The sequence below is a fragment of the Rhea pennata genome, chromosome 10, assembly GCF_028389875.1.
Source record: "Rhea pennata isolate bPtePen1 chromosome 10, bPtePen1.pri, whole genome shotgun sequence".
Classification (NCBI taxonomy): Eukaryota; Metazoa; Chordata; class Aves; order Rheiformes; family Rheidae; genus Rhea; species Rhea pennata.
The window spans coordinates 13,503,359-13,516,435 of NC_084672.1; the positions used below are offsets into that span (position 1 = coordinate 13,503,359).

The 13,077-nt window shown below is 40.3% G+C and overlaps 1 protein-coding gene and 1 long non-coding RNA gene across 5 annotated transcripts in view; one reads left to right on the plus strand and one right to left on the minus strand.

Moving 5' to 3' along the window:
• Positions 1–3,763: 3,763 nt before the first annotated feature.
• Positions 3,764–5,073, minus strand: LOC134144637 (uncharacterized). The gene is made up of 3 exons (XR_009959436.1): positions 5,014–5,073; positions 4,371–4,423; positions 3,764–4,057 (listed from the first exon to the last, which is right to left on the minus strand). It is a non-coding gene; the product is annotated as an uncharacterized LOC134144637 (long non-coding RNA).
• A 190-nt stretch (positions 5,074–5,263) lies between these two features.
• Positions 5,264–13,077, plus strand: part of DMXL2 (Dmx like 2) — a 58,024-nt gene continuing 50,210 nt past the window's right edge. For all 4 annotated transcript variants that reach the window (XM_062584171.1, XM_062584174.1, XM_062584172.1 and 1 more), the window contains exon 1: positions 5,264–5,392. In XM_062584171.1, coding sequence (XP_062440155.1) covers positions 5,306–5,392 — 87 coding nt within the window. In that variant the 5' untranslated portion in view covers positions 5,264–5,305. The remainder of the gene's footprint in view (positions 5,393–13,077) is intronic.

A 13,077-nucleotide genomic window follows, 5' to 3' on the forward strand; every position in this document is an offset into this window, starting at 1 on the left:
AGGACAAGAATGTTTGCCTTTGATAGATGCAGAATTTAAATTCTTGGAGCAGCATGATATGACTCCATTTCACTTCCCCCCTCTTGAAAGATTTCAGGGTTTAAGCACTTAGAGTAGGATTTTTTCATTTGTTTTTTTAATTGAAGAGATGATCTGGAAAAATTCTGACGATGTCTTTCATGTACACCTAGTGCCTTCACAACACTCAGTTTGATAAGGTATGCTTGCTCATGTGTCAGGAAAATCACTTGTATGCAACTGGCAATACAACCATTTATCATTCTACCGAATCATCATTTAGAGCAGAAGTTAAAGAACGTGTACTTAGACTCTCTCCAAAGAATTCACAAGTGACCATGTGCATTTATTTCTATTTTCCAGATGTTTGACTGACACACTGAAGGCCAAGATCCACAGAAGAACAGAATTTGCACAAATATAATTTTTCCTTCCAAAGAAAAACAGTCCCATTAAAATAATAATTCTTCCTACTGTATATTAAGATCTAGATTCTCAAAAATGATTCCATCAAATGTATTGTTTTAATTTTACTAGATTCCTATATAACATAAGTATTCAGCAGAGAGTACACAGCATAAATTCAGGTCACAAGACTAGTTAATATTTAATCTGATGCCATTAAAGCCCAGTGTCTTACCACATATCACTTCTAGCAGTGATTTAGGTTTGCTTCATCTTTGTTTTCTTAGCATCCCAAGTTCTACAACTGAACAAACAACAAACATCATAATAATTTATTGGAAAAAATCCCATCCCACCTCCAAAAAAACGCTGTTAGTCTGGAGCTGGCACCACAGTTAGATTCCTTGTAGGAAAGACACTGGCAAGAAAATGAAAGCTTAGGCGCTCTTGAAAAAAATGAGGAGGCAGCTCTCCTACACAGTCTTCCTTAGCATTGGAAAGAGACAGTCAAGTCAAGCAAGTGCCTCAGCTCCTCTTTGCCATTTTAATTTTATGTACTTTTCACTACCACACCACTCAATTGTATTAGACTGTTTAATCATTAGTTCTTTCCTTCATGAGTACCTGATTGTGCTTTACGGAAAATGTCTTGAAAAGTTGCATTTTAATTGCAATTTTTAATGCTATCAATTGGGTTCCTTTTTTTCCCATCTCCCTCAGATCCACCCTTCAAAACTGAAGTCTGGGCAACTATTCTACAGGAAAGTAATGGTCTAGACTGTGGGAAGATTGTTAGATACCTATCTACTACTGAAAGTCTCCAGCATTTAGATACTTGAGGAAGTAAGACTGTCAGCTTCCATAAATAGGATCTTCTAAAAATATCTAAGCAAAAAAATGTGCTGTAGCAAGGGCTTTTCAGGAATACAGAAGAAGTGACCATCCTTCAAAGGTTAATGTCTTTAAGGTCTTCTATAGAAATATCCAATGAACAACAGTTTAAGAATGAAGATGAATATGGGGGCAATCTTGTGCTGAACCTATATGGTAATAACGCTATAGCAAGGGAAACTCATTCTAGTTTAGAAGTTAACAGCAGAGAAGAGGTATGTAACTTATAGATTGAAGCATACAATTTTCCCCAAGTAACAGCTGAATCTGAGTTCATGAAAATGAAAAGTAACTAACTTTCCTCTAGGAAAAGAGGCAAACATTTTTTTGAAGAACGTGGTGAAGATTTGAGACAATCACCATGAATCACGAAGAAAACTTTCACAGAATCATGTAAACACTGTGGTCAAAAGTTCTCCATCTCTTTGGGGTATAATGTTAAAAGGCAGAAGCCTTCAGCAGCATAGAAAACTGACAGGAGTGATCCTAACGGGTCCGTTCTCATGTCGCAGGATACCAAGGCTGGAATGCAGCACTTCATTTGAAATAAAAGGCAGTCCAGCATAGGTATTTATCTTCCATGGTGTCTCTTTAGAGATTTGCTTTCTTTGCAGAGGCTGTGTGCAGCACATTTCTTTTGTATATGCCTTAGGATTTCTTCCCTTTGCATATAAATTACTATATTCTTTTGAATCATTTACTAATTTCCCATAAACCACCGTGCCTTTTGCAGAAAGGAAAAAATCTTCCCTTCTCTGTCTACACTAGAGACCCAGAAGAAATAGTTACAGATATTCTAATCATGGTTTCTGTATCAAAATGTATTTCCTTCTGCTTTTTGTACAATACCATCTTTTTTGCCAAGTGAAAATGCTTCATCCTACAGCAAACAGAATCAAGTTATTTCTCCATAGTGTAAGTGGGGTTCAGTGCCTGCTTTATAAATTTGCATTTCTTTCCTTTGCCGCCTCCTTTTTGGAAACAGTGGGAAGGAAGTCTCAACTTTAAATAGCTATAGATTTTTTTTTTCTTTCAGTGTAGACTGGAGAAGCAGAAGGCAAACTAGTACAGACATCCTTATATATGATCCATACAAGGTCTTGAGAGGTCATCTAATCCATCCTGCCAGACAAAGCCAGGAGCAAGTACCTTCAGCATTCCTAACATATACTTAAAACTAAGACAGCTAAGGTGCTGTTCTAAAATAAACCTTTTGTTTCCAGTAATCACTGTCTTGCAGCAACAGAACTTCCCCTCCCACAACTCCAATTAATTTCAAGCCAGAGCAGGGAATTCCTGTGCAAACAGCTTCCAGTAGAGGTACTATAGGCATTTTCCTTTCTTTGTAATCCTAAGGAAAAAAAGAGTAATTGAACAAGGCAATCAGCTAATCAGGAACAAAAAGAAAAATTTAAGAGAATGAAAGCTCTCAAGTTTTAGTGGGTTTTTGGGGGGCTTGGGTTTTTTTCTGTTTTGTTTTTTTGTTGTTTTTTGGGGGATAAGGAGACAAGGTGGTTTTGTGCTCTTGGACATAAAAATCACTGTTATGTACTGAAAAATAATATAATGTGAGGTATTTAAATCACTAGTAAGGAGGAATCAATCAAGGTAAATACAACTTGATCTGCAAGCAAAATTCAGGTGAAACAACTTGCCTCCAGGAAGAATGTGAAGGCTGTATCTGCAGACACTTGCCAAACAATTGTTCCTCAAAGCTCTAAACCCACAGCTGCTCATGCCTACAGGTTTCTATAGCCAAAAAATAGAGAATTTTACTACTAAACCTATAATTCAGCACTACTTTCATTTTAAAAAAGAATCTTGCTTGCTTCAGAGTAACATGCATTCTCTCTCCCATAATAAAATGTCAACCCAATTACAGTACCTCGTGGAAGTCAAACACTGAAAAGTTTATCACCAACCCAGACAAAAAGATGGAACTTTTCTCCACAGTTGGTACATGCCCAAGAGTTACTGGCAGCATTACTCTCATTTGGTAATAGAAGACTTGGCTCAAAACCGAAATTCTCACTAATCATGATGGTTACTCAGGAAGACCGAAGTAATCCTGCAGGTAGTCTGCTTAAACTTAAGCCTTTTTGCTGTCAAAACCAGATAGCTCTACTACATCAAAGAGGCAAAAACACTTTGCTCTAGGTCACACTCTTCTCATGTGATCCTGCTTATTATTTCAGCTGCCTACACTAATTATCCATTCAAAGGCCATCTGTCTTTTTAAGCATTAGCTGGACTTTGCTCCACTTAATTAAAAAAAAAACACCGTTTTCACCTCCAACTCTTACCAAATATATTTGAAAAATCTTACCCAAAATAAAACTCAGTTCCAAGTTAGCAAAAATTTTGCATGGAAGAGCACTGAATCAGAAAGTTTATGGAATAATAATCAGTAGAAGCATATGTTCATTATGTAATAGTTTTTATGTAGTCAGTTCATCAAAAGGTCAACCTGGTTTTCTCCCCTCCCACCCCAGCCAGAAGTACTGCTCCTTTTAAGCAAAGATTTCTATTATCTTGCATGACAGCAGATCCAGTCTCAAGTATGATGATGATAGTGTTTTTCCATTCAAAGATAACTTTGATACGTCTTCATTTACCTCCACATTCCAAATAAGCTCGCGTGTTCAGTAAGATGCATATGCTTTCAAGAAGCAACACAGTGCACAGTGAATCTTGCATTTCTCAGTCAACTGCAACAGTACAACTGCAAGAGCATCATATTCACCTAGCACCAAAAAAAAAAAAAAAAAAAAAAAAAGGAAAGAAGTGTTTTCCTTATACCAGGACATACTGTGTGCAAAGTATTCGTCATCTTCAGAGTTTACAATTTCTTCCAACAAATTTTCAAGATCCAGCCTTCTCCACACTTCCAAGAATGAAAAGGACTGGCAAATTTCAAGGTTTTTGTTCCCAACACTAAGTACTAGGCAGTTATTACAATGTGATATGTGATAAAAACATCTCATATATTCCTGTGCGGCTACATAAGGTACAAAAAACCAGAACCAAACGTTTTTATCAAACAAGGTGTCCCCTACCTGCTCTTACCGTTCTTTGGTAGGAATTAATGGTACTTTTCTCACGATAGCTCCTGTAAATGGAGATTTCATGCAGTCACTCGTACATTTTTCCCCCTCCGCAACACCCAAGCAGTGCTCCCCCGTGCAACGCCCGCCCCGCTGCCCAGCCCGGCGCGACCCCCCCCGGCTGCGGGCGCGCGGCGCCGCCCGGTCGGGGCTCCCGCGAGCGGCCGAAGCTGCGCGCGGCGCTTCCCGCCGCGGGGGCGCCCCAAGGGCAAAGCGGCCCCTCAGGGGCGCGGCGCGCGGCTGCTCAGAGGCTCGCAGCAGCCGCCGCGCGGGGGGCGCCGCTCCACCCCCCGCCGTGTCGGGCCGGGCGGCTGCCGCCCGCTGCTCTCGCCTTTTCCTCGCCGGGAGGAGACTCCGCCGCGGCAGGCAGGCGGCCGCCCGGCCCGGCCCGGCCCGGCCCGGCCCTCGCCGCGCCCCGCGGCGCCCTGCCCCCTCTCACCTCGAGGCGCGGGCCGCCCCTCCCCTCTCCTCAACCCCCGCGCTCTGCTCTTCCCCCGCTACACCGCCCGCCCGGGGGCGCTGCGCGCCTCGCTCCCCTCACGGCGGGTCTCACGCGGGCCCGCCGCCGCCGCCGCCGCCGCCGCCGCCCCCTCACCCCGCGCCCCACGGCCGCGCGCGCCACACCGCCCCCAACCGCCGCGGCGCGGGCGCGGGCGCGGGCGGGGGCGGGGCCTGCGCGCGCCTCACCTGACTCAGGCGCTGCCCGGCGCGTGCGCCGCCCTCCTCCCCGCCCCGCCCCGCCCCGCCCGCGCGGTGAGGCGCGGCGCGCGGCCGCAGGCGGCAGCGCGCGCTCGCGGCGGCGCCGCGGAGGGCCGTGGCCCCGCGAGGCGAGCGGGAGCGCGGAGCCATCCGGGTCTCGCCCGGGGGCGGCGGCGGCGGCGGCCGCGATGCATCTCCACCAGGTGCTCACGGGCGCCGTCAACCCCGGCGACAACTGCTACTCGGTGGGCAGCGTTGAGGACGTCCCCTTCACGGTAACGGCGGCGGCGAGGCGGGCCCGCGCGCGGGGCCGGGCGGGCGGGGCCGCGGCGGCGAGCGGCGGCCGTGGCGCGGGGGGGCGCCCGGGGGCGGCCTGGCGCTGTCTGGCGCTGCGGCGCCGCAGCGCGAAGCGGGCGGGCGGGCGGCTGCGGGGCGGCGGCGGCCGGGGCGGCCCCCGCTGCGGTGGGGTAGCGGGCGCGGCGCGGCGCGGCACGTCCGCGGGTCTCCGGCTCGACGCTTTCTGGTTTGTTTTTTTCCTTTTTTTCCCCCCTTTTTCTTTGGCGGACGGTGTGGTCCTCTTGCAAAGAGAAGGGATTCTGTTGCACCAGGCTTCTTAACAGTCCTCACTGATGAGCGTTTGGCTTCTGTTGCTGCGGTTAATAAAACGCACATCTCTGTGTCAAAAGCTCCTCTTAGAGGAAAAAAGAAATATCAAGCAGATTTCAAGAGTCCAGCAACATACATTCTAATCACCTGATTATTTTTACTTCTCATCTACTGTCAGTCGTTGCTATTTTAGCTTATCAATGCTTGCATGATTTTAACGAGTGATCAGCTTCTGCGGTGTTCAGCACAGTATAATCTAATCAGTATTTTATTATTTAGGAATAAATTGTCTCATTAGGCTTTGTGTTAACAGTTACAAGATTGGCATGAACCAGTGCCAAACTGAATGATACAGAGCATCATTTTTAGTCTAGTGTAATAGTCAGCAGACTAGTCAAATAGCTTACTTTGGATTATCACAGGTGTGTAATTCTAGTAATGAATGCTCAAAAGTCAGCAGAAACCCTTTTCTTTTTTTTCCTTATTCTGCTGCTGTGCAGCTATACTGATGTTAAAGGGACCTCTGTTACTTTTGGTATTTGTATACAAATATTCATATAGTATCGTATTTCTTTTTACTGTAATAACTTGGAAATAGCAACCAATTGGTATTATAAAATACAATGTTATGTTAAACCTCACTGCAGTTTTGACAACATCCAAAATGAGTATGATGTATTATAGTTTATACAAGAGTTTTCCAAGAATAAATTACATTTTACAAAAACACAAATTCATTTGGTAGCATGCTTTAACTGTGGAATTGCATATAGTAACGCACCTCATTCTTTTCTCTGGCTGCTGCATCCAGTTTTACTGTAATACCAGAAAGACAGAACTAAAAGATGAGTATGCTTTAAGAAATATTTCACAGCTGTGACTTTCCTCTTCTCATTTCCTCCTGTTTCTATGTATTTGTGGTGTTATTCCCTGCTGCCCCAGACCTTAATCCTGCAATAAACTGTGCAGTAAAAACATCTACCAGCACAGAGTTTAGGCTGTTATATCCAGATGCATAGGAGATTAGTCACCTGTGTGATACTCCGTGGCACCATAATTACCCATTCACTGCAGATGACACTTTCATTAGCGCCTAACCTTAAATATTGTTCATCCACACTGACAAAAACGTATTGACCTTGCTCCATATTTCCAAACCATTGAGCTGTTTGGAGCCATAGCTTTAACTTAGATCCTGAAGGAGTTGCAGTTTAGGCAAGAGGGAATCTGTATTTGTGATAGGGCCTGACTCTGCAGACATACACTTAAGAACTAGCATCTGTCAGCTGAAACACAGCTGGAAGCAGACAGTAAAAGGCAGGTGGTTCAGGGGGACCTACACAGTATGTCCCGCACTAAATGGAGTTGCACTGGGGTGGAGGAACCATTGTGTAAATGTGCTTGCTCGTGGTTTTGCTCATGTTAGGGCATTCATTTAAAATGTGTAACAACTAGCTGAAAATCACTATAACCAATTCATCATGTAGACTTTAAAGTATCATAGTTGTCTTTGCAAAGATAATTCTCTTTATTGCGACAGTGTCAATCGCTCATGTTAAATTTATTCCACTTAGAAGCAGAATAGTGTCTTGAATATGTGTATTCCCTGGTTAGTAGTTTAGAGTTATTTTCCTTTTTTTGTTTTTGAGGAAAAACGTCTTACTAAGATGAACTTGCTTAGATCAGTGATCTTAGGGTTCTGAGAGAAGGAATGCATTTTCTTCTGACCTGATCAGGAACATTGTAGCCCTCTGGTTCCTCTTCATTGTTTCCTTTCCTTGGTGGCTTGCTCTTGGCTACTTTAAATGTCTCCTTGCTGGGGATACTGCTAGGCTTATAAATTCCAAGTTAGTGCAGTCAGAGCTGAGATAATGTTCTACATAGCTGGACTTTTCTCAAGCTTTGAAAGTTATTTAGTTATTCTGAGAATGAGAAAGAGAAAAGAAATAATTTTGCTGTTAATATTTTTACTTGCTAAAAATAAATATTAGTGCCTCTATAAAATGAATAAATAGATCTAGTTGCCTTTCTCTGTTGTTTTTAAAATGCTGGCCGGATTCAGATAAATACGTTCACAAATGGTACTCCCCGCCAATATGCCTGCTAGAGTTTATGAAAGCTTGTTATAAAGGTTTTGTGTGTATATCCAAAATGCATATAGTGTTCTTTCCTCCCTACGCTCCCACATCTGCCTATAACGATCTTGACATACATCTTGTATTTCCCAAGTTCCCCCCCCCTTCCTTGAAACTCTGAATAGAATGTATAGATTGTAGCTGTTTTTATGGGCAGTCTAGTTTTTTTAAAAAAAAAAAAAAGAAAGAAAGAAAAGAAGAAGAAGAAAAAAGAAAAGAAGAAGAAGAAAAAAGAAACCAATTCCTTTGTAGTGACCACAAGTGAGGAGTTAAACACACTATGTCAGTTACTTACATGATTGGATTCTGTATAGATAAAAATTCCAACAACTGCTTCCTGTCCAACAAATAGGAGAAAACTGAAGATTTACTTCATGTAACAGGCGTCATTAAATACACAAAATATGAAAATATAAACATTGTTTTTAGTGGAAAAACAGGAATATAAAATTTTACCTGTATCAGTACATAAGATTTCCCTGATGGAAGTGAAATACTTCAAGTGTACAATGGTCATATTTGAAAAAAGGAGACACGCTTCTTTGCATCTTCCATGCCAGTACAAATACTTGGCATGGAACTATGTAGAGCATTTTAGACACTGTTGTGGAGGACATTATACACTCGCACTTTTACTTCTTTTTCCTTAGTGGAAAAAAACCCAAGTCTTCACCCAAAGCTTTGTCAACAAGATACAGCAATTCAGAACAGGTTTTCTTCTCTGCTGTAGGGAGTTTTCCACTTCTCTCCTTCATCCTTCTTGCAAATTACTTCTTACACTCCTTATTCACAAATCCCTGTCAGTTATTCTTTTTCTTTTCACATATGGGTACCTTCCCAATGTGTCATGTTTATATGAGCTGGATTACAGACTCTTAATATCTGAGTCCTTACTACTTATTCTCTGAAGCTCTGTATGTCAACATATTGTAAAGTGTTCAATTGCAAATTTGTCTCAAATATCAATTTATGAAAACCTGTTCTAACAGTACATGCTACAAGCGCGCTTCTTTGTAGTTATTTTGACAGGTTGTGTCAAGCATATGTATGTAAGTTACTGAGACTTAGCAGGAGGGGAAGAGTGAAAATGTCTGTTGGTGAGAGTTTGGAAGTATTTCAGAATGCAAGTGTGTTCATTGTTTATCGGAAGGCATAGGAACTTGTTTACTATCCATAGCTTATTGATGCCAAAAACTTGGTATTAAAAAAAAGTTCATAAACCTCCAAACTTAAATAAATTAATTAAAACCTGAATTAAAACCTCTATTAAAACCTAAAAGCTTGTATTGGCCTTCTGAGATTATCTAAAATTTCTAGCACTCCTTTTGTACAGCAAAATTTCTCTCTAAGTTTTGGCATCAATAAGCTACGGATAGTAAACAAATTCCTATGCCTCCTGAATTAAAATTGTTTAACAAGTTTTAATTCATTTATTTAAGTTTGGAGGTTTATGAACTTTTTTTAAAAATACCATTATTGGCAGATTCTCTTTCTTCATCATTTGCCATTTTGAAGTGCCTCTTTACCCCTTATAGTACATACACAGTGGAGCTTGAGAACTTCCGTCTGTTTTACTCATGCTTGCAGAGGTGTTATAGAAAGAGGAGAAGAATTCTATATAGAAAGGAAAAAAATTATAATAAAGAAAAAAGATGAGACTGTGTGAAGGAATAATTTTTTCTGTGACTGATAGTTCGGGCTTTCACCATTGAAATTAGAGAAGCAAACAGGAAAACATGGGAGGCTGAAAAAGTTATATACACACGCTGTTTTCATATTATCTAAGAACTGAGAATATAGCGTAAATTACTGATGCAGAGTGGGTCACAACGTTCTGCTTCTTCATAGAGAAAGCGATTGCATTCAATTAGAGCTTTGTCACTGTTCATTTCAGTGGTCCCATATCTTGACAATTGGAGCAGCCATTGGCAAGCTGCAGCTTATTAGTTGTTTGTGGATCTTGCAAGTCATCCTTGTTTTCTGGCAGTTTTGCAATTCTATTTAATTTTCTCTTTGAAGTTATCAGTGACATTAGAAATGGAGGTTGGCAGATACTCCTTGTGGGTGGTGCTTACTGTGCTTATTTCATACAGTGACAACTTATAATTCTGTTTAGATAAAACTTCTGCACTGCTCTCATCCATTATAGTATTTCAGCATCTTATTTTCCATCTTTCCTTTTGGCATGGTTTACGGATTCTTCCCTTTCTCTTGCCAGGCTGTGCAGATGGTTAGTCTGTTGCCACAAATATTGTGGCTGCTATTCTTTTAGCAACAGAGAGCTGAGGTGGTATAAATGACTTTCCAGAAGGTGTTGCCAGTTCAATTCTTAAGAAAGAATTACCATTGTTAAATATGATGCTTTTTTATTATTTGTCAATGTAGGATACATCTACTGCATTACCGCTCAAGGAATGAAAGAACAAAATAAAAAGATGATTTGATAGAAATATTTGTGTTTTGTTCAAGTATAAAAATGTTAATATATGGAGTTATTAGAAAAGACTCATAAAAGTAATCAAGTGGGCAACTTGTATTTAGACATGTGAAACATGGGAGTATCTTTCAATGCAGAAGAGCATGTTGACCTTTTCAGTTTCAAAAACTTTGGATGCTATAGAAGTAAAAAAGTGGAGGGTATGTTTTAAAGAGAGAAGAACAGATTTTTTGAAGGAAGAGATTATAATAAATGTATTCCTGAAAGTAAATTTAAGTTTTAAAGTTACATACTTTATAGGAAGTTATATACTCTTAATGTATTTTTAAGAACTAAAAAATGCCCTCAGAATGAACAACCACACTAAGAAAATGACCCCAGAACCAAGAGGCAGCACTTACTCAAATAATCTAGAGCTGAAGGTCATTAATGGACTAAATCCTCTCTATTGGCATAAGACACTTAGGTACGCTGAGTCAATAGCTGGTGCAGTGCCGAACAGGGGCAAGGAAAAGTAAGAACAGGAGTGACAATAATAAGATTTCACTTAAGAGATCTCTACATCTTGGTGATTCTTTTAAAAAAGTATACATTTTCTATTGTAAGCCACTCTTTTACTTAACTTTGTTTAAAATATGCTAAATAGCCAATTAGTCAGAAAAACACTCCTTTGTTGCTATAAGAAGTGAGGAATGGGGGAAGGCAAGGAGGCAAACATATAAACACAATTTAAAAAACAAAATACTAAATATTCTTGCTTCAGAAAGTCAACAAACACATAATACAGAAGTATAAGATCTGTTCTGGTTTATGCATAACCAACTATATATATATTTATATATGTACACAAGTTTAAAACCAGTAAGCATACTGAAATTACAGTTGAGAAGTCCTTCCCTTTCCCTGTATTATTTCTGAGTCAAATGTTCATATCCGTTCCTAACAGGATTGCAGTTAGTAATGAATCATGTTTAATTAAATTGTAAATTTGCATGCAAAGTTATAAATACTAACAATCAATAAATAGGGTATCTGAAAGTTTAAAGTCCTAGTTTGAAGTGGATCAGTGCCTTTTTTATTGTATCAAAGAACAGATTAAATTGCATCTTTTAATAGGTTCATTTTAGCAGTTGTGAGGCAGACTGCCTGCTGAATTGCTCACCCTTTGCATTAAGTAGTAGGAAAACATAAGAATTCAGGATGAATTGTTGAAACAGAAGGACTTTATTTTCCTGCCTACCTGTGTGCATTCATATTCTGATCTCCATCTCCTTCCTTCCTACTTGTGAACATCTGCTCGCCTGGCTAGAATTCCACACTTTTTATGGAGTTTCTTCTGCAAAATAGTTAATATAAAAAAGATAGAACAACAAAGCAAAAGCAGCCTTTCTGTTCACTGTCAAAACTTATTTTAGAATCTCAACTCTCTTCCCTACTTTCTGGAAAAATACCCATTCCAGTTTAATAATAATTTATTCCCTTACAAACTTGTTGTCATAGTTAGGTAGCCTAATCACGAAGCAGTTAGGATATTCTGTTACATAGATAATCTGCCTCTAACTGGCTTTTGGTGGTTGAGTGTTGGTGGTTGGGGTTTTTCTTTCCTGTTTGCATTGTGAATAACTCCAGTATCAGTTCCTCATATCTTCCAAGAGCAACAGTCACAGGCTTGAGACTCAGAAAGACAAGACTGTGTCACTTTTTTTTCTTGTAGACAGTCTGCATTTTGTACAGAGCTTGCATTTTTTCATGTGCAATTGTATGTCTGCTTTATGCATCTATATGTAAAACCAGCCTTTTTGTGTTCAGGTAAGTATTTAGCTGTATAAGGAAACACATCAATCCATGTGAGTGTAGAGCTGTGATAGCAGTATTCAGAAAAATAGAATATGATTGCATGCAAAATGTGCATAGATATTGAGCCTAGATGTCTTTGGATTGTGAAATACCTAAACACGTGAGGCTGTATTCCTGGTTAATGATTATACTAGTGGGCATCCAGTGGTGCAACAAAATTTAAACGTATAACAAAGAGAAAAGGGAAACTGGAATAATCATTTTTTTATAAGCTTCTTTACAAGGACAGAGATGGTTATTTTGCTAGCAATAAGGTTATTTATGCAAACACAGTGAACTTTTCACATCATAAGATTTATGAATAAGACTTAATTTCAGAGCTGTGACTCTGAACAAATTATTAAAAGCAAAAGTTTCTATTTATCCCAAACAATATAATGTGTTAGGAAATGTTCTAACAAGAAGAGGCCTTCAGGCATATCTGTTATAAAATCTAGTAATCTGCCTCAGCTGTGTTAACTTCTGAGGTGTGAAGTACCTGCTTTGCTGCTGCTGTTACTGTTTCTTTTTCTGTTTTTTAGCAGTGACTGTACTTTCATGAAATTAAGCCTCTTTTTTAACACTTTTCCTCATTTGTTGCTCATTCCCAGAAGGTTCAGATATACATATAGAAGCTCATGGCACCTCAACTGTCTAGCCTAGTAACAGTGGTTATCTCACACCATTATTTTAGGGGACTGAGTGACCTTCAGGGGACATTAATCCTCTAAACCTAGAGAGCAGAAACCATATAGCATAGTACCGAGATAAACAGAAGTGCACACAACTGCTTGCACGCTTTTTGTAACACAAATGCAGATTGCCTTTTTAATAAGATTGTCTTCTACAAAAAGGGCTAGGACTCAGTAATATGGAGATTATTATGAAAGCAGCAGGGAACAGGTTAACCTGACAAAGCAGCAATTTTATGTATTTGAATGTGACT